Consider the following 24,353-nt stretch of genomic DNA (forward strand, 5'->3'; position numbering starts at 1 on the left):
CACAAAAAAAGCAGCTGTGAGGGAACAGAGCAGGAGCACAGGGGGGAGAGCTGAAGAGCAGGACAGGTCGCTGGTTTGGGAATCCCTCTGGGTGTGTCTGTGTGTGTCAGAGGAGCTGAGGCTGCAGCACAACGTCTGGGGAGGGGGGGGGTTGGGGTGGGTTTTTTGCTTCCATTTCGCGGTGGTTGGTCAGCTCAGCGTTCCCCCAGGAGCTGCAAACAGCCAAAGGGCACAGCATGAAGTGAGAGCTGGCACAGAGCAGGGGGAAAGGGGCAGAAAGTCACGGCAGAAGCAGCTGGGGGACAGGTTGGAGCTTTTGTTTGCCGGGTGTGGAAGCTACCCTGGGAAGGGAGAAGGTCTGAGCCAAACGTGGCCAAGAGGATCCAGCCCTGGTGTCTGACCCCAGGAGGGTGCTGAGCCCTGAGGGATAAACTGGAGTCCTGGAGGGGATGGGCAGAGGCTCTGCTGCCCTTGGGGGGCCACAGAGGGTCCCCAGGGCTCGGAGGGGACTCGTGAGAGCCCACCAAGACCTGGCTGATGCACAAGAGGGGAGGCAGCAGTGACAACAGCTTTGAGGAACAACATCTGGGTCCCAGGGAGCTGAGAGGTGGTTTGATGGCACAGGAAAGTGTTTCCTCCTGGGGCAAACCCTTCCTATGGCTGCTTCCAGCACCCTCAGGAGGCTCATGACTATTCATGGCATTAATCCCCAGCAAGGAGGTGTCCTGTGCCCCAAACAGCTCCTGACTGCTGTGTCCTCCCTGACGTTCCCTGGCTCCCTGTTTGCAGCTCTCCTGCACGGTCAGACAGACAAATCTGTGTCCTATAAATAGCTCCACGCTGCCATTTTCTGGCTCTCATTGACACGCACTTGGTATTCAGCAAGACAGAGCAGAGGAGAAAATAACCTTCAGCGCAGCAGGGGGGGCTACATTTACCCAGGAAAACACAGAGGTGTTCCTGGGGGGAGAGCTGGGCTGCTTGGGAGCCAGTTGGGAACTGGGAGGGGCAGGGAGCAGCCTTTTGTCATGACAAGCTGACAAGAAGCAGGACGGTGTAAGGAGAGCATGGAACAGCCCTCCCTGAATGTGTTCTGAATGAAAGGCTCCTGTGAGAGAGACAGCACCTGGAAAAAGTTGGTAAACTTTCAGGCATTTCAGGGCTTAAACTGTGCTTATTCCATCAGAAGTGAACCCAGGAGGGGAAGCCCTTTCCTCAGGATGAAATCTAAGCCACGGAGGGAACTGCAGACAAACCATGATGAGGAAATTTGGGTAAAAGAGGAGAATGACAAGAAGGAAAACGGCAAAGAAACGATGTCAAACCCTGAACATTGTGTGTTTGGGAGCAGCACTGACCTCCTGGGCTCACCCAGGACCTGCCTGACTGTGCCTTGGCTGCCTTGGCTGCTTTTTTTCCCCTAATGCTGCCAAATTCCACATTTACCTGAGCCCCACAGTCCTCGAGGACGTGCTTTTAACAGGAGACAATGAGATTATAACCCAGTGGAGCTGAGAACTGGATTCAATTAGCTGAGTGCTCGGGGAGGGAAGGGGAAGGAAGCTTGGAGATGGACAAAGATTGCATTACCAGTGATGGGATGGGGCTTTTACAGCCAGAAACAAGGGGGGCTTCAAAGTATCAAATGCCTGAGAGGTGGGTGGGAGGGTTGGAGCTGAGTTTTACAGGCAGGGAGGAGGCTTTTGAGCCCCAGGAGATCTTGCAGCAGGAACCTGTCACCAAGGTGGGGGTGTCATTGCCATCCTTCCCAAAAAAGCAACACATGAGGACCAAATTACAGGCAGAGCAATTTGTGTTTGGGGTAAACGAGTGGCTGTCATTGCAGCGTTGGGAGAGGGAGGACGTGGCTGTCAGAGGGATGCTGTGATTTGCTCTAATGGAAGGCCAACATCAAGGAGAAGGAGGGGAAAGCAGCTGTGTAATCCCACAGGTCCTGATTGGAAATGCCACTGCAGAGCCTTTTTTTAAAAAAAAAAAACAACTTCATTATGAGCTGGTGGCAGCAAACACGTCACCCAAGAGTCAGGAGCAAAGCTGTGCTCGCCCAGCAGGGAAGGGTCTGTCTGGAATTGCACAAGGAGACCACTGGGAAGGTGAAGTCCCCCCATCTCCAGCCTTGTGGGATCCTTTTCCCAGAGTCCCAGAGGTTGGAAAAGCCCTCCAGGATTATCGAGTCCACCCTGAGCCCCATTCCCACCTTGTCCCCCAGCCCAGGGCACTGAGTGGCACATCCAGTCCTTCCTTGGACACCTCCAGGGGTGGGGACTCCAAACCTCCCTGGGCAGCCCCTTCCAAGGCCTGACCACCCTTTCCATGGAGAAATTCCTCCTGGTGTCCAACCTGACCCTCCCCTGGCACAGCCTGAGGCCGTTCCCTCTCCTCCTGTCCCTCGTTCCCTGGGAGCAGAGCCCGACCCCCCCCGGCTCCCCCCTCCTGTCAGGGGGTTGCAGAGCCAGAAGGTCCCCCCTGAGCCTCCTTTTCTCCAGGCTGAACCCCCCCAGCTCCCTCAGTTCTCCTGCTGCTCCAGCCCCTTCCCCAGCTCCCTCAGCTGCTCCTCATGGGACTCTCCAGCCTCTTCACCATCTCCTTTCCCTTCTCTGGACACAGTGTTTGTCCAGGCTGAGGAACTTATTTATTCCAAATGTAGAAAACCTCCTTATATTGAGCTCTTTCTGCTGTTTCAAAGTGTCCTTTGCTCCTGGGAGGGGCTCTGAGCTGCCAATTAATCAGAGGCAAAGCCAGAGGGCCGAGTCCTGCAGCCACAGTGCAGGTGGGATATTTCTTCCTCCTCTGCCCTCAAACTCAAGAAACCTTTAAAACAGCTCTTTGCAAAATATAGAAAAACCACCTGCCCCCCCAAAAAAAGAAAAATAAAATATGAACAGTGCTTTTTTTGTCCAAAGCATTCCTGATGGCATATGATTGTCAGCAGGGGCCGAGCACTTGTGTCAGCAGATCCAGCCAGCAGAGAAGTGGATGTGCATTTATTCATGCACACCCCACAGTGCCAGGGCTCAGGTCACCACCAGCCTCTCTCACAGGGATAAAGGTGGCCCCATCCTTTAGTCTCCAGGAAAATACCAGTAGGAACCTCCCAGTTATGGGGAACATATGCAGAGTCCCCCAGCGTGAATCAGCCAAGGATATTGCCTTTTAACCCCCCTTTTTTAATTATTCCCAACCCCTTGCTGGCCCCTCACTCCCCCCACAGATCCCAAAGTGGGTGAGAAGCAGGGGAGAACAGGAAAGAGGCGGGTCCAGGTTGGGGATAGTTGTCCAGAGGGATGAGTCTCATGGTGGGGTGGGGGGTGTCGAGCTGGTGGTGATTCCAGAGTCAAGGGAGGGTCTGGAATGAGAAACAAAACTGGGGATGTTACACAGCAGCTGGAGCTGTGCTGGGGAGAGTCTGAGCTGAAGAATCAGCTCTAAGGTCTGGGGGCAGAGTGTTCCAGGGGCTGCTGTGCCGTGGGTTTGATCCCATCCCGAGGCAATGGAGCAGTCTGGGGAGGCACATGAGGGCTGGGCAGAGCCAAGGGCAGCACTCCCGGGGTGTTCCTGGGCACCATCTGACATGCAAAACACACCTGGATGTGGCACCTGGGGCCAAGGGTTAGTGGTGGCCTCGGCAGTGCTGGGTTAATGGTCAGACTGATGATCTCAGAGGTCTTTTCCAGCCTTAACAATTCCATGGAACACCAGCAGCTGCCATCTGGCCCTGTGTCATCTGAGCACTGTCAGGGGGTTACTCAGTGGATTTAAGGCTTGCCAAATTTTCGGACACCAAGTAGGATGTGCCTGGGGGGTGAGGGGAGCTGCTCCCCCTCCCCGTGGCTCTGCCTTGCTGGGAATCCCATTTTCCCTCTGCCCTTCCCAGCAGAGCCCGGCGAGCGCTGGAGTTTCCCATCACTCGGCTGGATCGGAGCAAAATCCTTCCAGCTCCTTGAAATCACCCTCCTCTACCCACTACACCCATCAGGGGCGGCTGCTCCAGCCTTTCCCTGCTCCGTGGTTTTCCAGCTGAGCGTTTGGAGCCGTGCCCTGACAGGCAGATCCCTCTGGAAACCCCCCAGGGAATATCCAGGGAATACGACGGGGGAATTACAGCTGTTTGGATTCCCTGGAAGCCCCCGAGTGTGACTGGTGATGTTTTTACAAATGCATAAAGTGCCCGTGGGAGTCAACAGGGGTCAGCAGGAAGCCCAGAGCCAGGGGGCTGGAAAACCCACTGGGGGTGCTGAGCCTGGAAAATCGCTCGTGCCAATAAACCCGGCGCCAGATGGGAAGCCCTGTGGAGATTCCACCCGTGCAAATGCCACGTTCCCACTCCCAGTCCTGCATCCCATCACGGATCCGTCCCCTCCAGCCCCTCTGGCACGTCCTGGGGCCGGACACGTGCAAACCCCACGGCCGAGGGAGCGCAGACACCCCGAGGGGGGGCCCCAAGCAGAGCCACGGGGACACCCTGAGCGGGTTCTCCACCCTCCTGCAACCCCCTTTCCTTCACGGGCACCCCCAAAGCCCTTCCTGGGGCTGCCACGTGGAGCAACCTGCTGGTTGTCTCCTGAACGGAGGCTGGGGGTGAGGAGGGGGTTGGATGAGGGTTTTTTCCATGCAGTCCAACCACCTCCCGCCACGGGAATGCCGTGCTGGATGTCACATGCTGTCTCACCTGAGCTGGTGGTAAAGGTTATGTACGAGTGCTCGCTGGGGCTAGACCATATGGGGAACACCCACAGCTTGTACATCATCCCCGGCGTCAGATCCGCCAGCTGCACAGAGGAAGGGGTCTGAGCCTTAACAGGGATAGATCTCTCTGTCTTGTTACCTGAGAAACAGAAACCGCACATCAAAGGCAGCCGCGGGAGGCTCCGCGATCCCCCGTGTCGACCCTGCAGGGCGAGGCTTTGTGCCCGCGACAACGAGCTGCGAACGGCTCGGGCCGGCTCAGCGGGGGAATCAGGGATGCGGGAATACGGGGATGCGGGGTGGGTCGTGCTGCACACCCCCCGTGCCACGCCGGGGGAAAAAAAAGGACTGGCAGCTACTCAGATCTCTCCCTGCTTTTAAGACCTGGCTATTTTTATCTGCCCAGCCTCGGGTTCGGGTATTTGGGGGGTTTAGCACAGAAAAAAAAAAAAAAGCTGAAATTTGCCTGGTCGTGCTCAGCTGGATGAAGGTGCTGCAGGGCTTGGTAAAGGAGCTGGTCCTTGGGCTGTTGGGGGTGATACCTGTGCATCAGGTGTTCGGGGGGGTTAAGGATGAGCTGGATAATGCATTAAACTGTGAAACTGCCCACCCCAGCTGGCACGTTGGTGCTTTTGAGGGAAGAGTTCAGCCCTTTGACTCAAGAAGGGCTGCTCGTGGGCTGGTTGCTCCCGGGTTCTTCCCAAGAACAACCTGTTCTTTGCATTGTGCTGGGAATCATTTGCTGATGGGCTTAATTCTGAGCATTATCCACGGAATTCCAGCAAGCCTGCAGCGGGGCTGGGCTCTGGGGCTCTGGAGGTGCTGCAGGGAAGGAGAAACATGGCTTTGAGGATATGATCTCCTCAAACGCCACCAAAAAAGGATGGAGAGCCCTGACTGTCCAGGAAGGGCTGAAATCTCCAAGATTTCCTCCCGGGGCTGGATCCTGGGGAGGGCATCCCAAGGGATTATTGCTGCTGCTGCAGCCCAGCACGTGGGCACTGGGAAGGGCAACGCCTGTGCTTTGTGCTCCCAGTGAGGGGGGAAAACCAGGGCTGGCAGAGGGTGCTTTGGGAGCTGGGATGTGTGATTATTTAGGGCTTGGCAAGCTGGTGTTATCCTGAATTATGGAAATCATGGCCTGCTGGAGCCCCAGGGGCTGCGGAGCGAGACCTGGCTCTGCACGGGGAGCTGTTGCAAAGAGAATTCAAGGTCATCACTTCAGGGATGTTTTAAGTGGTTTCCTGGTCTAACTGGTGTGTTTTAAATGCCCATTTCAGGCTGGCACAGCAGCTGCTGGGAGGGCTGGAGTGGCTGGGAGGTAAAGTCAGAGATAAGCAGCGAGCACTGCCCGTCTGGGAAACCCCAGAACAACCAGCAACACACCCCAACATCCTTCTAAACAAGAGCTGAGCCCAGAGAGACCGAGTTTCCAGACTAAGCACGAGCCTTACAACGTTAAGAGACAACGATATCCGATATGACAGGAGGTTTGGGATCACAGAGGATTCTGCCAACTCCAGGTTCAAAAAGCCCGTGTTCAAAGGCGTTGAAAGGCGCTCTCCAATTCACACAGATTGCAGGCTTAGAGATGGTTTTAAGGCTCTTTGTGCAGCCCAGCTCACGGTTCACAAAGGAACAGCCTTGCCCATCTACATCTCACAGACGAGGAGGGGATTCAGGATTCACTCTGGTCCACCCCAAACAGCCACGAGGAGCAGGACCTTCTCCTCTCCCATCCTCCACCCGGCCGTGGAGCATCGCTCCACCCGCAGTAATTAAGGTAATCAATTAAGTGGGAGCTGGCAGGATCTCTGATGGCACCACCACCCTGTAGAGTCCCCACGCGATCTGATGCTTACTGGTGATATACTTAACCACAAAGTCAGTTCCTGCAGAGTAATTGTGGCTCCAGGTGATGTTTGCCCAGTTACTATTAGCCATAGCTCTTATGTCCCATATGGACGATCCATTGGTGGCTGGTGGACAGGTTAGAACAGGAGTTGTTAGTATTTTGGGTTACAAGGAGACCTCACCCAGCAGCTGGTGCTGGTAAAACCTCACAAAATAACTCCTGAGGTCAATGCTTTGAGCTCAGCCTAAGCGTGCCTTGTCTTTGCAAGATTCTCAGTGTTTGTTCTTTTTCAAGATTCTCAGTGTTTGCTCTTTAAAAATTCTCAATATTTGTTCTTTTCAAGATTCTCAATATTTGCTCTTTTCAAGATTCTCAACTTTTTTTTGGGGGGGGGGAGAGAGGGGGAATTTTGGAGGCAGAGGCTCGCTGTGAATTGTTATTTAAGCCAAGTCCAACTTGCCCTCAGCTCATCCTTGGAGCCTGGAGGCTCCCGTGGCACATCCCTGAGCAGGGAGATGAGGGATCTCATCTCCACCGTGCCCGGGTGGAGGTGGGAGCCCCGTGCATGGCTGCACACGGCCTCACTGCCACAACCAGGAGCAAAGGCTGGCAGAGATTGTTGTCACCCAGCTGGGCCTGGGGACAGCCAGTGGGGCAATGCAGTCACTCGTTTGTGAGGTTGAAGTTAAGGATTGTCGACGTTGCTTTGGATGAACTCGGGCTCTGCTGGAGTGGAGCTAATCCTCCCCCCCCTTCAGAGCGTGTTTAGAGGTGTTGGGTAAGTCTCACCTTGTTGTTATTCAGGGTGTAGCTCATGTTTTAGAACACAGATCAACCACTGCAGGCCCTGGGTGAATTTTGGGGGCACCGCAAGGACCTGGTGCTTTGGGGTGACCTAAAATCCCTCTGACACAACGCTCTCACCCCCTCTCACGATCCCTCTCACCCCCCACAGCAGGGCTCAGCCTCTTCCCTCGTGTCCCCAGGGGGGTTGGTTGGTTCCTCTTGCACTCCCATCCCCTCTCCCTGCTCTGTGCCTCACCACTTCATTACTGATTTCCAATTAGCAATGTTTCCCCACCCAGCAGTGACACTGTTGTGGGGATGATCTTGCTTTGTTACTGTCAGGTGGAGGCAGGACCTCCCAGCATAAGGTTTGGGTGGTTTTTTAACCACCCTGAGCTAATCTCATGCAAGAGTATAAAGAAAGGGGTCTGAACTGAGTAGTAGAATCACCCCAGAATGGTTTGGGTTGAAGGGACCTTAAAGTTCATCTCATTTCACCCCCTGCCTTGGGCAGGGACACCTTCCACTAGAACAGGTTGCTCCCAGCCCCGTCCAACCTTTAGATTTTGTTTGCATTCCTGGCTTGACTCACTTTTTAAGTGAATATAACTGTCCATAATTACTTATTAACTGCAGACCCCATCACAGCAGTGCTTTAAAAACAAGGCTCGGGGAGATACATCCCTAAAAACCACACAGAGTTGGGAATATTCCTCCACCAAACCAGAGGCTGATCCCCCTGTCCCAGCTGATTGCCCGGGAGGTTCATCCCGACCTGGCAAACCCCTGGCTCACCCCCCCGTGCTGTAACCCCCCCCCTGCCCAGCTCTCCCGTGGGCTGTGGCAACCCCAGAGAGCAGGAGCACAAGCCCAGAGACTCCTATAAGTGCTGACAGGTCTCTCAGCCGGCGGCTGATGTGCTAAATCTGAAGTGACACCTTTCTCCAGCAGCAGCAGGACCCCTTCTGAGCGGCCCTGAGAGCCAGGAGAACACTCTGGAGAGCCCTTTGTGGGGTTTGCCACCTCCTCCCCAAACCCTGCTGCATCACCACAGCCCAGGCAGGGCTGTGTCACCCCCGACAGTGAGACCAGGAGGGTGGCACTGAAGGAACAGGAGCCACTTGTGCCCCCGGGATTCCCGAGCCTGGGGCACCTCCAGCTCCTCCCAAAGCCACTCCCGGAGCGTGGGATGCCTTAAATCTGCCCTGTGCCCATCCTGGGCGGGCTCTGGGGAAGGTGCCAGCAGGGTTTGAGGGGTTAAGAGTATGAGAAATTAAAATAGGGTTTTTTTTTTATATAGGTGTATCACGAAGTTGTGAGACATCCAAGTTCCAAAAACTGGACTTGAGTATCAGGGTCTTTTTCGGCCGGATAAGGGAAATACAAAATTAAATTAAAAATTAAAATACAAAGTTTTTAAAAATTTTTTAAAATCAAATACGAAATTAAAAATTAAAATCTCTTGGGGCCATTTTGATTTTCTTTTCTCTCTTTGGGCTAAGGACAAGGGAGGTCCCTCATCTTTGGCAGGGGATGTCTTGCAGTGGATCAGAATAAAGGGAAAGCCCCTTTTCAGAGAAAAGAAACCTTTTTAGGTAAAAACAAATACATTAAACTGATCTGAAAAAAATATATTTTGGGGGGGTGGGATTTTGGTGGCAGAGGCTCACTGTGAATTGTTATTTAAGCCATACCCTTAATACATTAAAATCTATTAAGACCTAACCCCGAAGGGTCTTTTTTCCCCCCGGGAAAGACCCGAATAAATCCTTCCTCCTTTCTCCCTTCCCTGAGTTTGCGCCGCTCTTTCTACATTTTTTTTTTTTTTTTTTGAAAAGAGGGGGATATTTCCCCACGAGAGGAAAAAAAAAAAAAAAGGAAAAGCTCAGTACCCAACTCCTGCTTTGTGGTGGCAGCCGGAGCCCTCTCGGCGGCCGTGGTGCTGCTGGTTGTGGTGGTGGCTGTGGTTGGAGCTGTGGTTGGAGCTGTGGTTGGAGCTGTGGTTGGAGCTGTGGTTGGAGCTGTGGCGGCTGTTGTTGTGTCAGGAGTGGTTGGGGTGGTTGCTGGGGTGGTTGCTGTGGCGGTGGTTGGGGTGGCTGTAGGGCTGCTTTGCTCCACCGGAGGCGTCCCAGTGGCGGCTGGGAGAGGGAAACACCGGCTCGGGAGGTCTCCTGGGGAGGGGGGGGGCTGCCCCTGTCCTCCCCCACACTGCCAGGGCAGGCACGAGAGGGGAGGGGAGCACAGCACGGGCGGGATGGGAGGGAGGCGGCGAATCCCACCGGGAACACGAGGCTGGAGAGCTCGTCCCCCCTCGTGCACCCGTCCGGGGGCTGGGAGAGGCACTGGGGGTGAGGAGGGGGCAGCAAAGGGGGAGAGACCCCCAGAAACACCCTCCTGTGCCCCCAGGGTGATCCCCAGCCCAGGGCTGAACGACCTGCTCCTGCTCTGCCTCGGCTCTGCCCCGGGGTCCCTCCCCACCCCGGGCTAAAACCCGTCCAGCAGGAGGGAGCTGGGGGGATTTGGGGCTGCACAGACTGTCCCCAAAGCCACCATCCATCCCCCTGCCCAGAGCTGGGGGGGTTTGGGGCTGCACAGACTGTCCCCAAAGCCACCATCCATCCCCCTGCCCAGAGCTGGGGGGGTTTGGGGCTGCACAGACTGTCCCCAAAGCCACCATCCATCCCCCTGCACAGAGCTGTGCTGGGAGCACTTTGAGCTCCCTGAAAAATGAAATGGGATTTAGCTCTTAAGAAAACACACTAATCCCATTTGTCGTGGGCCAGGCAAGCTGCAATTACATTAATTCAGCTGCCCCTGGACTACACCTCCAGCATTTCTGAGCTGCCAACTCAGCCTGCAGCCTCCCAGCTCCTTCCAGCCTGGCTGGTCTCTGTGCTAATGCTGCTGGTGATGGAGCAGCTTCAGCATTAAGGTGGATTTTAGCTCGTGGGCGAGTGATGGATGGTGCTTTGCCATCACTGCCCCTCAAAATTTACATTTAAATTAAGACCCGGGGGTTGCTACACCCCAAGGTGTCCAGGGGGAAAGTCTGAGCAATTTGTTTGCTAAATGGCTCCCGTGTCCACGTCTCACCTGGGCTGTGTTTCCACGGGAAGGGGGAAATGTGCCCTTTCCACCCCCACCCCAGAGTGTGGGTGAGGGTCCCACTGAAGGGGAGGGCATTGCCTTGGGCCTGCAAACCTGCCAGTGGAAAATGCAGCTGAAATGCTGCTTCAAATACCAAAGGTAACTGAGAGGAGATTCGCCCTGGGATGCTCACAGTAAATTATATTTACTTAGTCTTCCTGTGGATCAAGGGATTACAAATCCCTCTTTCAGGCAAATGAAACCAGCCACGATAAAAATCACCCACAGACAAGAACAGCTCTAGGAAAACACTTGAAAAGGAGTCCCAGCACCAAGCCGGGGCTTTCTTTCTCACCAAGTCCAACCCCCAAGGAGACCCAACCCCTAAAACCTCAGCCCTGCCAGGGATCCAAAAGCAGAGAAGAGCAGGAGGTCGCTCAGTCCATCTCCCCACCGCCCCCAGCTGCAATAGAACCACAGTTACAGCACATCCCAAACCCCCAGAGCAGCCACAGTCACCCCCAAAACCCCCAGCCCAGCCCCAGGGGTGCACCAAGAACAGCCACAGTCACCCCAAACCCCCAGCCCAGCCCCAGGGGTGCACCAAGAGCAGCCACAGTCACCCCAAACCCCCAGCCCAGCCCCAGGGGTGCACCAAGAGCAGCCACAGTGCCCCCAAACCCCCAGCCCAGCCCCAGGGGTGCACCAAGAGCAGCCACAGTCACCCCCAAACCCCCAGCCCAGCATCCTCTCCGGGTGGTACCCGCAGCATCCCCGACAGCCTCATGCAGCCCCCCAAAAAAGCCCCCCCGTGCACAGCCCATCACTGCCCCAGCCCAGGGGAGGTGGTGGGGATGGGGAGGGGACCCAGCCTGGCTGGGACAGGGCACAGCTTTGTCCTTGGGAGTTCGTGGGGCAGCGAAAAGGGGGGTTGGGGTTTTGCTGCTCTGGGTTTTCTTTTCCCCTCCCTCGCCCGTGAAGGACTTTGCTGCTCTGAGGCCACGCTACAAATCCTTCCTTGGGTTGGGAAGTGCCAACATCCATCTCTGGTGATTCACAGCGGGTTTTTGGGGGGTTAAGAGATTGGTGTCACTGGGTTAATGTCCCCATTAACGTGATGGAGCTGCAGCTCCTCGATGGCTTGGCCCTGGACACAATCAAACAGCACTGGAGACACTGGTTATCAGCTAATGCAGTCTCAGCACTCCCCCGTGAGCCCCTGGCTCCCCTCGGAGGAAAATAAGACTCAAAAAGGCAGAAAGTAACTTTCTGAAAGGCAGGAGCTGGTGGAAAGCCTGGTACAACCTCCCAGCTCCCAGTCTCTGCACCATCAAACCTCTCCTGCTCAGCACCTTCCAGGCCCCTCTGCTTTGCCCAGCACTGCTGGAATGGCTTTGGCAGAGGGAGAGATTCAGCTTTAATGCTCCCCTAGGCCTTAGATGGGAACGGATTATCTGGGATAAATCCAAGCCTCGCTATGCCCGATGCAGGGGATCATCTCTGTGTGTTCCCTGCAGCCCCCAACACACGCAGGGGGAGCTGCAGCACCAGGACCCCCCTGGATTCAGCACCAGGACCCCCCTGGATTCAGCACCAGGACCCCCCTGGATTCAGCACCAGGACCCCCCTGGATTCAGCACCAGGACCCCCCTGGATTCAGCAGCAGGCTGAGCTGACAGTGATCCCGGGCAGGATTTGCCCCCCAGCCCTGCAGCAGCTCTGGGGGAGGCGATCCCCGGGAGCAGAGCTATCACATTCCATCAGGATAACGAGGGCCCAGCCCCTGAGCCAGACCCGGGAGGGGGAGTTGGCACCGGGCATAAAAATCATCTTGGCAGGACTAGGAGCAGGTGAAGAGGGGGACTGGGGGAGCTGGGAAGCAGCAGCTCAGAGAGGGGAGGATGGGAGGGAGGGCAGAGCCGAGCAGGGCTCCCCTGGTTGGGGGGGATTTAGTCCTGAGCTGCCCCGGGATGCAAAGCTACGGCCTCATTAACGCTGGAATATGAAATGTGTGCGGGAGAAAAGCTCAGCTGGGAGATTGGGGGCAGAGACAAGATGAGGGGCATTTGCTGGGCTTTGAAATCCATCCCCTACTGAGAGCTGCTCTTGGAGCAGGGGGGGATCAAGGCGGGCTGGGACAGAGATCAGAGAGATCCCGGAGTCTCCCGAAGAAAAGGGCACCTGAGCACGGGGAGAGCCCCTTCCCTGGGGCTCCTGAGCCCCCCAGCCCCTGCCCAGCTCAGGGGAGTGCCACAGCCCTGCTCCAAGGGGCAGATGGAGACTCAGGCGGGTGTTCCCAGCACGGCTCCCTTTGGAAGCCTGGAGGTCACCCCCGTCCTCCCAAAGCCGGGGGTCCCTCAGCGGGCAGGACCTTCCTGGGCTTTGCAGAGCGGCTGGAAATGTTCTCCTGAGCTCTCACAGCTCCGACAGCAGCTGCCTCCAAGTTCAGGAGCAGGATCTGGAATTCGTGGGATGGGGAACAAATCCCCGCTCGCTGAAAGAAGGGAAGGAGCCTCCACTCCCCCCATGCCGGGGCAGAGCAACCCCCTAAAAACCAGTCCTTGGAGCAGGTTTATCCCGCAGGAAACTCGGAGTAAAAACCAGCAACAGCCACTCCCAGCCCCTGCTCCCACCTTCCTGGAAGCTCCTAAACGATCACTCAGCTCATTAACTGCCTCTCTTTGCTCATTAACTGCCCCTCTTTGCCGGGTTGTCTGCAAGAAGCATCATTATTTCCTCGGGTTGTCTGCAAGAAGCATCATTATTTCCTCGCAGGACGGGGGGAGATGGGCTCTGATGAGGGGCTGGGGATGCAGCAATTAATAGTTTCAGTGCTGCTGCTTTGCTCCTGTGACTGGACCAGGAAAAAGGAGCCCAAACCTCGCACAAAAAACCCCGTTTGAAGCTCAGATCAGAAAACAAACAAACAAACAAACAACAGAGAGGAAGAATCATAACAGCAAAAGAGGATATTTAAAGAGGGAGGTTCTACAGGGAGGACTCAAGTCCTGCTCTGAGTAGTGCAAATTCAGGGAGTAGCTGCATTTATTTTTGCAAAATGCAGGAAACAATCCCCGTCTATGCCACTCTTTAATTATTTAAAGTGCTTTTTAATGTGTTGTTAGGGCTGGAGTAACAGCTTTCCCTTGGGTGTGTCTGCAAAATAATTAGGCTTGGGGAAATTGGATTAATTTTTCATGATTTTTGACGATTGGGCAAATGTGTTCTCAGTGATTTGTTTTTTCCTCTCGCCCTCTCACTTTGTGACAACGGGAGGAAATTGTAAAGTCTTTACCATGAAAGTGCTGCAAGTCTGATGTGGAAAGATAAGAGATTCGAGAATAGAAAGGGGTGATTGAGCAGCCTCCAAAAGAGAGGGGTCAGCAGTTCTCTCTGTTCCTAAAATGAACAATAGGATCTTTCTCCTCCAATTCCTAATTATGGAACAACACGAAGAGAACAGAGAAAAGTCATTTTTTTCCCTTCAAGTCTAAAACCAATACTCTCTATGGTCCCTGATGATGTTTTTCCACACACACACAGGGGTGGGAGAGGATCCAGTTTTGATTTTTTTTCTCACTCAGAGCATAAACAAAATGTCTTCTCTTTTCCCAGATCACCTCTCCTGTTATCCAGGTCTGGCTTAGGAAAGATAAAGCCTTTCCTAAGGGAAAGTCCCTGCACTTCACTTTGATTTCATCAGCCTGGTCCAGTTCCTCCTGCCCACACAGCCCAGCCCTGCCCCTGCCTGGCTGAGGTTACCCCTGCAAAAAAAGACCTTTTAATTCCCTCTCAGTGCCAGCAGCCCGTGGCAAAGAGCGTTTTACTGCAATTTAAGGCAACTTTCACCGTGGATCCGTAAAAATCCCCCCAATGTAGGTCAGTGAGCGGAGCTGGGAGAGGTCAAGCAGCATTTCAGTGGAACCAGGACTTGTTAGGAAGAGAAACAGCCTCTGGAGCCAAACCCTGCTCAGACTGTGTAACACTGAGGCCTGAGGAGAAATGACATCCAGCAAAAGAGCAGGATGGGGATGGGAGATGGATCTTCCCGGGGCTGATTCTGCCCTGACTGCCCTTGCTGGGGATGCTGGGAGGGAGCTGAGGCAGCTCTGGGTGACCTCCTGCTCCACTGCCTCATCTCAGGCTCCTCTCAGCCCTGGCCCAGCTCTCCAATTCACTGTTTCCTCTCTTGGAAGGTGAAAAACAGAGGGAAGGGCTCTGTGCTTGGAGAGTCACCCTTTAAATGGCAGCTAATTCATCTGCTGGGGTAAGAAAGGAAGCCTGAAGTGAAACGATGCTGGAGGGATAAAGAGGTCAGGTCGTGCTGTCGAAGTTCAGCAACATCCACTGCAGGTAGAAAAGGACTTTGGGTGATCCTGATCCACGAAGAAAATCCGGATTCTTGTGGATGAGCTAAACCCTGGGTGGAGGAGGAGCTGTAGCAGCAGCACAGCCCTCCAGGACTTGGAGGATGGAGATCCTCTAAGCCAAAATATGTCCCTTTTCAGGTCTCCACCACCCAAAGCAGACCAATCTGTTACCCCCTTTTCTTTCTTTTTTTGGGGTGGGGAAGAGAAGAGGAAAAGACAGAAGAGGAAAAGAGGAAAAGATTGGCCTCTGTTCAGAAAGGAAAAAAAAAAATGCAAAATAACACAGGGTAGAGACACCACTGCAACCAAACCAAAGGAGGGGAACCATCTCCGAGGCAGGAAAGCAAAACCTACAGGTGCAGAGAGCAGGTCCTGCACTTGTATCCCTCGGGAAGAGCCTTCCCTGGGAAGCTGTTCCTCCTTGGGCAGCCCCAGGGCAAAGCAGGAGCTCTGGGGGACGAAGTGCTGCTGCTCCACTCACCCCCAAAGCTGCCCCACAGCGTTCGGGGGGTGGGTTTTGGGGTGGCTGCACCCCCTGGCTCTGCCACTGCCCCCCCTTCTGAGCTGGCACAGGGCTCAGAGCTGTGCTGGGAGGGGGAAGTCACGTCTGTCAGGGGTGGGAATCCTTCCCTGGGAAGCAGAAGTTGTGCTCTGGGCCTTGCAGGGCGGTCCTGGGGGGCTGGTTTTCCATGGAAGTGGGAGGAGGTGCTGCCCCCGGGGCTGGAAGAGGCTCATCCCTGCTTTGCTGCTGCAGGGAGAGCCCCCAGGGCCAAGCCAGCAACAGCCCCCATGCAGAACATGCACAGCTGTGGCACAAACGTGTCCTTAACCCTTTCAATGGGCACCTGGCAACAAGGGGATGCTCCTGCCCCACAGCCCTGGCACTGCCCTGGCACTGCCCTGGCACAGCCACGGGAGCTGAGTGGTGCCCGTGCACCAAACCCCCCCCCCCATGTGCCAGGGCTGACCACTGCAGCTTCCTGGGGGGAAAAATCCAGCTCAGACCCCCCAGGGCAGGGCAGAGGTGCTGTGGTTGGCACCAACAGGTCAGGGCTGGCTGGAAATATTCTGCATTTTGCAGGGCGGGGATGGCGAGGCTTTAAAGAGGGAGAGGGGCTTTGTGCAGAGCTGGGATTAAAAACCTCTTCCCCAGGGGAAAAAGCTCCTCTTTAACAGAGGAAAAAACCTCTTTAACAGAGCAAAAACCCCCTCTTTAATAGGCAAAAAAATCTCTTTAATAGAGCAAAAACCCCCTCTTTAATAGGGAAAAAACCCCTCTTTAATGGGCAACTCGGCTCTCCTTTGGGCTTGTTCAGTGTGTGGCCACTGCAGGGTGTGGTGGCTTTGGCCATCATTAGGCATCTGGGAGCTTTTTAAGCCCCACTCAGGGAAGATTTTGATCTTTGCAGGCCCTGCTGTGGAGCCTGCCCTCGTCCCTGCTGCCCGTGGGGGCTTTGTTTTTACCTGCCATGGTTTTGAATGCCCAGTTTGGCCCCTCCTTGAGGCTCGGCTTTGCCATTGAAAGGGTTGACGGAGCTCATGCTTTAATTGGCAGCCCAGAAAGCCCCTTTTTGCCCCATGCCTGTTACCTCCAAATCCGGTACCTGGGGTTGGCGTGGCTTCGAGGGCAGCGCCAGGGGCAGAGAGGGGGGGACGGAGAGAGCACGGAGAGAGCACGGCAGAGAAGGGGAGAGAAAACACAGGAACGTGTCAAACAACCAGAGCACACCCAGGGGACACTCGGGACCACTCACATGCAGTCAGGAGAGAGCTGGGAGACAGGGAATGAAGGCAGTGGGAGCCCAGCCTGGCACAGCAGGGCTGGCCCCTCGGGCACGGCGGAGAAACCACACCAGGTACTCACACCCCAGCTCCAACACCCCCCAGCCCCTCAGCAGAGGTGCCAGGGGTGTCTTTGAGCCAAGTGCTTAAGCAGCTGCTTAGATCCAATCCCGGTTTTGACACTGAATTTCCCCCGGTTTCCCCTGGAATCACTCACATCTCGTCCTGCCCCCTGCAGGTGTTTGGTTTGAACCTCCCCGGGGAAGGAGTCTGGTGAGCAGAAAGCAATTACCCAAGAAAAAACCCATTCATGGGTTTAATTTTCTTATTCTGCTTATTTTCTTTCAAACCCAACCTCATTTTTGCAGCAGGTACCTTCCCATCAAGGTGGGCACTCGGAGCTGCTCGTGGTGCCCAACCTGCCTGGCACGAGCAAAACTCACCCAGGTCACGTTGTCCCTCAGGGTCTCGTGTTTTGGGGGGCAAACTTCGCCCCCAAAGTTTCTGGAACTTGACTGTAAACTACTTTAATTTTTCTTGCTGCTTGATTGGCCAATGCTTTGTCCTTTCCAGCAGGGGAGCATCAGGTGCCACCCCAGACCCTGCAGAGAGGGTGCCTTGCCTTGGCACACGGGTGTGGGCACTGCCTGCTATTTCCTGAGACAAATAGAATAAGTTTTCCACGCCAGGAGTTGGTTCTGGCTGTTATTTCACTGTTCACTGCCACCAGTGGCCGATGCCAGTGCACAGAAACAAACCCAGGAGAGCAAATGCATGAGAAACAACTAAAAATCTTGCCCATCACCCTCAATCCAACTGCTGTGCTCTAACAGCTCAGCAAAGCTCCTCTTTAAAGCCCCTCTCACGACTGCCAGGGTGTAACTTGGCTGCTGTTTTCCCCCCCAGCCCCATCTCCCATCAATTAGTGCCGCTGGAACCCACCTAAGAGGTGTTGGGAAGCATTTCATTTCCACTGGGTCATGGCAGGAATTACTTTTCCTACTCAGAGCCATTAGCTGGGGAGGGGGAGATGGAGGGAAGGAGACAAAGCCCCCATTAAATCAGAGCACTAACCCAATCAAGGGTCTGTTAGAGGAGGATAAAGAGAGGAAAGAGCCGCCTTCTGTCTCCCCACGTTCCCTCAGGGCTCCTGAACTTTCACTTGGTTTGATGGATGTCCCACCATGGGCATTTTATCTGATTATGAGTCTGAGAGTTGGGGATTCATCCTGAGTGGGGTGACTGGGAGGTGGCAGCTGCTTCACCCCCTCTGAGCCACCTAAAAGCCACCCCCATCTGCCCCTTATTCAGCTCATACTGAGACAACAGAGGGGCAAATGAAATCACCTTCAGCGAGAGGAGAGCGAGGTCACAGGATCACAGCAGGTTTGGGTTGGTTGGGATCTTAAAGATCACCCAGTGCCACCCCCTGCCGTGGGCAGGGACACCTTCCACTAGCCCAGGTTGCTCCAAGCCCTGTCCAACCTGGCCTTGGACACTTCCAGGGATGGGGCAGCCACAGCTTCTCTGGGCACCCTGTGCCAGGGCTTCAAAATCCAATATCTGATCTAACCCTGCCCTCTGGCAGCACAACCCCACAGTGCCCTCCTGCTCTCCAGGGCACGTGAGGAACCCTCACTGCTTGTGAGGTGGCTCCCTGGAGCCCAGGACAGTCTCTCAGTCCCCTCTGTAGTGTTTCTGCTGCAGCACTTTGGTCCTGACCAGTCCCTTGGTCCCTGCAGCAGAGTGGCTGTGCTGTCTCACTGTGCTGTCTCACTGTGCTGTCTCTGCGCTCCTCCTGCTCCTCTGACCCGCACTTTTTGGCTCATCCCCGTGTCCCATCACCCCCCCAGGCCCTGGGCAGAGCCAGGAGCTGTTGCTGCTGCACATACCTTCGTCCAGCAGGGCTGGGGACTCCTCCACTACGGGCTCTCCTTCTCCCACCTGGGTGCGGGCGCGCAGCACGAAGCGGTAGCGGGAGATGGGGTCTGTCCTCTGCAGGGTGAACCTGGTCTGGTTGGGGGAGAAGTTCTCCACCACGGTTCGGCCCGTTTTGGTCCCGTTAACTGGGGAGGAAAGCCAGGGGGTGGTGGGTGCAGGTTCAGGTGCCCTCCAGCTCCTCCAGCCTCACTGCGGGGCCTCGTGCTCGGAGCTGCTGCTGCTGGTAAAGACTCTTCGTTTGGGGCACTTGGGGACACTCTGGTGGGGACATCCAGGTGGTCAGGGAAGGCTCTGCTGCCCCAGGCATCGTGTGGGCTCTGGGCAGGAGCTTGTGTTTGAGAGAGCACAGGAACTGCTGGGACTGAGCTTAAAACTCAGATCAAACTTATTTCCCTTCAACAGCCGAGGCTGGGGAACTGCTGGGCACGCCCCCCCCTCCCTGGCTAACTCCACTGTGCCAGGACCCCTCTCAACACCAGCCTGGCTCATCATGGAACTCTCCAGCTCCTCATGGAGAGATCCCTGGGCTGGGGGAGGAGGGAGCCAGCAGTTACTAAAGGATTATCACCCAGAGGAGAAGGTGGAACGTACAGGGTTGGTATCTAAGGCTGTATCCTGTGAGGACTCCATTGGGATGCTCGGGGTGATCCCACTCCAGATTGATGATTTCCAGGTTGGGCTGTCGGATTCTCAGGTACCTGGGGGAGCTGGGCACTTGGGAGAGGAGGGAGCAGGGAGGAGAGGGAGAGAAGAGAAAACATACGAGATAACACACCTTCCACTGCTGAACACGCCACGGGCCGACCCACACGCTCGGGCCACTCCAAAACAGCCACACAGCCACACAGCAAAGGGCAGAACGGCCTGAACGAGGATCTCTGCCAGAAACCAAGTGCCAGAAACCAAGTGCCAGCAGCAGCTGGGGTGTGCAGGAGCAGAAAGCAGAGCAGCTCTGCATGCAAACCCATCCCAAAGTGCCTGTGCCGTGCTGGGAACCCCCCAGTGAGGCCACAGAAGGTGCTGCAGCTGAAGCAGAGCTGGGACTCACTTCAATCCCCGCTTCTCTCTGTTGTAAACAGACTTTTTTTTGCATCCCCCACCCACCCCGAGGTTTTCATCTCCTCGCTTTCTCCCTCCAAGCCACAAAAAGCAGGACAGCAGCTTCTCTTATCACCAAGTGTGGTCTCAGTGTCTGGAGATCTGCGTGTCTGCAGTGTCCTTACCCTGGGTTATCACTGCTGGTTCAAAGCCAGTAAAGGAAGGAAAGAATTACACAGCCCTGAATTAAATTATTCTCCTGGTTGACTCATAATTGCGGTGCCTTAACTGGGGAAAGAGCTTGGCTTGCTGATCTGGGAGATCAGGGGTGTGTTTATTTTTAACCAGCCTGTTGTGCAGAGTGTCATCCAGTCTCCTAAATGTCAATATGTAGTCAATAAAATAGCTTAGTGGTATGGGAAAAACACAAAATCAACGTTTTCCTCGTGACAGGGGTATAATCTGCTGTAATTGTTTCAATTAATGCCACCCATGTATCCTTACAGCCACCCCAAATGCCTATAGTCACCCCAAATGGCTGTAGCCACCCCAAATATCTACAGCCACCCCAAATCCTTGTGCCTCCAGCACACAGATAATCACCTCTCACAAAGCACTTCGCTGCAAAACCTACAGGAACTACAAAAACCTACAGTCCTTCCTCTTAAAACAATCTGAATTATGGCTGATCAACAGAAAATCCTTAGGAAGCGGTGACAGCATCCCAGAAAATCGGGAGGCAGAGGCAGGGCTGAGAGCTGCTGCTCCTGTGCAGCAGGGGCAGGAGGAAGAGGAAGGCAAAGAGGAAGATCCCGCTGGATTTTGAGACGAGATTTGCCCCTGGCAAATCCTCCCCTTGTGTTTTTGGAGCATCCTGTGCCAAACCCTCCCTTGTGCTGTGGGAAGAGTCAGTGCCAGGCACTGGAAGTGCAGCTCCAGCTCCTCCCTGGGGCTATCAATAGGCAGCAGGGAAATTAAAACCCCAAGTTCATCCTTGCCACGAGCTCCTCAAACAGCAACGAGGAGCTCCTGCCTGGGGACCCGACAGAGGGGCTGCTGATGTCCTTCCACAGCAAAAGGACTCGGGGCTGGGGCGGATTTTCCTGCCTTTTCCAGAGCAGGAGGAATCCAGTCAGTGCTAATTCTCTTTTCTGGGTTTCCTCCGTGCTAAAATTCCAGGCTAATTTTCTTTCCTGGATTTTTTTCTGTGCTAAAATTCCGTGCTAATTTTCTTTCCTGCATTTTTCTGTGCTAAAATTCCGGGCTAATTTTCTTTCCTGGATTTTTTCTGTGCTAAAATTCTGTGCTAATTTTCCTTCCTGGCTTTTTTCTGTGCTAAAATTCTGTGCTAATTTTCCTTCCTGGGTTTTTTCTGTGCTAAAATTCTGGGCTAATTTTCTTTCCTGGCTTTTTTCTGTGCTAAAATTCTGGGCTAATTTTCTTTCCTGGCTTTTTTCTGTGCTAAAATTCTGTGCTAATTTTCCTTCCTGGCTTTTTTCTGTGCTAAAATTCCAGGCTAATTTTCTTTCCTGGATTTTTTTCTGTGCTAAAATTCCGGGCTAATTTTCTTTCCTGCATTTTTCTGTGCTAAAATTCTGGGCTAATTTTCTTTCCTGGTTTTTTTCTGTGCTAAAATTCTGGGCTAATTTTCTTTCCTGGGTTTTTTTCTGCACTAAAATTCCGGGCTAATTTTCTCTCCTGCATTTTTCTGTGCTAAAATTCCGGGCTAATTTTCTTTCCTGACTTTTTTTTTTTTTTTTCTGTGCTAAAATTCCGGGCTAATCCATTCCCTGGGTGTTTCCTGTGCTAAAATTTCGGGCTGGTTCTGCTCAGCCGGTCCCTAAAATCGGCCTCTCCGCCCAAACCTTTCCCGTCGGGATGGAGGGACAGGGACATTCCCAGCCCCCCTGGGAACGTACCTCCTTCAGGAGTGGGGAATTCCTTCACCTCACTGCGGGGCCCATCTCCTCGGCCGTTGGTCACAACCATCTCAAGTTTGTAGTTGCTGTAAGGGAACAGCCTGGACACTATGCCCCGGTTTCTGTCTCCAGGAAAACTCACAAACTGCCGTTTTTTGGAGACCCACAGGTTCTTCAGCAAGCTACTGTCTCTCCAGAAATAGGCCTTCAAGAAACAGGCATGGCAAGTGAAGCTTTTCCCGTGGAAATGCAATTTTTTTTTAGGAAAAAAAATACCTATGTATAAACCAAGAGCAGAACTTTGCAAAGAGCAGCTTTTAGAGCAATTAGTGAAGCTCCAGGTCCCACCAGCTCCACCCTGACCCACCAGGTCAGGGGTGTTACCCGAGGAAGAGGGTTAAGTGCTTGCCAAAGGGCACAGAGCAAAACCACCAAGCTCAGACTAAAAGCTGCCTCTGGTTCCCAAGAGCTGAACATCGAGTGATTCTCCCTTTCCACCCGAGGAAAGGTGGGACACGGCCAGGCACAAAGGAAAGCCTGGATTTTGGAAAGTCTCCCATTCAAAGCCCTGCCTGCAAATCTTATTTCGTGCAGAAATAAGATTCATTGAGAAAACGGACCAGAAGAAGAGCAGAGGCAGAACCAGGAGAGCAGAGCCCAGCGGATTATTGGATTTGAGGGGCTGGAACTGTTTGCAGGGCACGTGGTTTTGGTCTGAAAGGCTGAGAGGAGGGCCCTGCTCAGACTTTTGCTTGTTTGGAACAGGGTCCATCCTCTGTACATAGACATTAGTAGTTTACCCCAGCAGCAAATAGCAAATATTAGCAGAAAACCCCAAAGCACAGCAGGATCCAGGCTGCCTGTAGTGACCAGTCAGTGCAACCCACGGGGCTTGGGCTTGGCAGGGCTGGGGTTCATTAAAATCCCACGTGGGAACTTTGGGGATGACACAAAACCGACCCTGTTTGAGGTCACTCCCCCCAGAGCCACCTTCCTGCAGGGGTAGGACCCCCCCAGCCCCTCTGGGGGTGCACAAGGACAGCCCTGTTTGCTCTGAGCCCCCCAGATCCTGCAGGGAGGCTCCAGGAAGGGCCATCCCAGCCCTGGGGGAGCCAACAGGAGATGTCCCTGACCCCACAGAGACCAAGCCAACCCTTCCTCGCTGCCCCAGAGCAGAGCTCAGCCCCTGTGCTCTGCACCCAGAGCAGCCCAGGGGTCCAGGTGGCCAGGAGGGTTCCCTCTCATCCCCATCCCCATCCCCATCCCGCTGGAGCCAGCCGGGAATTCTGTGAGCTGATTAGAGGTGTTAACAGTCAGTGCCCGAGAGGTTTGGGGCTGCTCACTCTGTACTCCTTGAGCTGTCCCTGGATGGTGTCCAGGTGCACTCTGGTCCAGGTCAGAGCCACGGCAGTGCTGTTTAGGACTCTAATCCTAACGTCCGTGGGCGCAGCCTTGGGATCTGGGCGGGCAGGGATAGAGCACAGTGGGATGGAGCCCAGTGGGCATTGGGGCCCCCCAGCAGGGTCAGACACACGGACACACGGACACCCCTCTGCCCTGGCCCTGGGGGGGTCCCATCACAGCACTGCTGGGGGAGCAGCAGCCCCACGACTGCTCTGCCTCCTTCCACGGGAAGGGGGAAGAAAACGAGTCCTGGGTCACTCATCAACCCTCATGATCCAGTTCCCAGCAGGGTTTCCTGCTGCAAGGAAGGGGTCTGGCTCCCCTCCCTCCCTCTCCCAGTGAAGGATCCAGCACATCCATCCCCTCCTGCCTCACCTTGGCCACTGTCAGACCCCATGGTTCCCAAACTACCTCATTTCCACAGCCATTAATCTGAATTTGCCCAGAACCTGCTGTTGATCCACTTGGGGCTTTACCCCCTGTTCACAGCTCACCTGCTGCGTGTAGGAATCTGCAGTTATTTGTGAAGCAGCTCAGACATGTCAGAGGCTATTTTTCGAGGGTTTTTTGTGTTTTTCTAACCTGTCCCACCCCTCAGGCACAGGCAGAGCATATCTGTGCCTGAGCTGTGATACAGGAGCTTTGGTCTCCCTGGTTTGCCTCCATATAACACACACACACGTGGTGGCTTTTTCAGATCCTCCCAAAACTCATAATTATGGCACAGATTTTCAAGAGAAACTAGAAAAAAACCCCACCCTTGTAAGTGCCCAGAGATGGTGGTGCAGCCAGGAGCTCGCAGAGCTTTCCCAGTAATGACCTCTCAGCTGGGTCCAGCTTTGCTTCCATACCCTGATTCCCACATTTTCTACCCGTTTTCCTTCCCCTTGCCCTGTTTCCTCCAGGAGGTGCCCAGCTGGAGGATGTGTTGTCTGTGCCATCACAGCCCCAAAACTGCAGCTTTAATTCGGATTTCTGTGCCCTGTTTGTGCCCCTTGACTTCAAGCCTGGGGTCGTGGGTTCTCACCTGATTTATCCCCCTTCCTTCTCAGTAATCCCGATGTTCCCACAGCCAGGGACCACAAACCACAAACTAATATATATTTCTCCAAAGATAAAGCAGTTGGCAGCAAACCACATTATCCCAGCAGGATGAGGATAATCGTGGTTGAGAGTCTCGGGTGCTGCAAGCAGAGGAGGTGATACCCAGCAGCCCAGAAAAAGAGAATTAAACGAGCTGTTCTGCGTGACCAGGGGAGAGGTTTAAAGGAAGATAAGCTGAGCCAACGTGTTGCAAACAGGAGCCCAGGCTGGGGCTTAGCTGAGGCTTTATCAGAGAGGCACAAGAATCCAGTGCAGGGTGAACTAAGGACCTTCTGGCCATTCATAAAACCTCTCCTCTGAGATGAACTCGGCGCTCGGTGCGTGTCGGGGGGGGCACAAAATGTTAATGCCACTTATTGG

General features: G+C 54.4%; 1 protein-coding gene across 30 annotated transcripts in view; it reads right to left on the reverse strand.

Moving 5' to 3' along the window:
* The window catches only part of NFASC (neurofascin), an 81,726-nt gene that overhangs the window by 6,549 nt on the left and 50,824 nt on the right, over positions 1–24,353 (reverse strand). For 9 of the 30 annotated variants that reach the window (XM_027746925.2, XM_027746919.2, XM_027746924.2 and 6 more), the window contains 8 exons: positions 22,829–22,944; positions 21,486–21,690; positions 19,120–19,242; positions 18,480–18,653; positions 16,395–16,424; positions 9,241–9,486; positions 6,570–6,686; positions 4,691–4,846 (listed from right to left, as the gene is read on the reverse strand). In XM_027746925.2, the coding sequence (XP_027602726.1) occupies positions 4,691–4,846; positions 6,570–6,686; positions 9,241–9,486; positions 16,395–16,424; positions 18,480–18,653; positions 19,120–19,242; positions 21,486–21,690; positions 22,829–22,944 (1,167 nt within the window). Of the gene's footprint in view, positions 1–4,690; positions 4,847–6,569; positions 6,687–9,240; positions 9,487–16,394; positions 16,430–18,479; positions 18,654–19,119; positions 19,243–21,485; positions 21,691–22,828; positions 22,945–24,353 lie in introns of all 30 variants that reach the window. The other 21 variants (XM_027746936.2, XM_027746935.2, XM_027746933.2 and 18 more) reach the window with 13 other exon arrangements.

Source organism: Pipra filicauda, unplaced genomic scaffold, assembly GCF_003945595.2.
Source record: "Pipra filicauda isolate LSUMZ 115617 unplaced genomic scaffold, ASM394559v2 scaffold264_size1072897_pilon, whole genome shotgun sequence".
In the NCBI taxonomy this organism is placed as follows: domain Eukaryota; kingdom Metazoa; phylum Chordata; class Aves; order Passeriformes; family Pipridae; genus Pipra; species Pipra filicauda.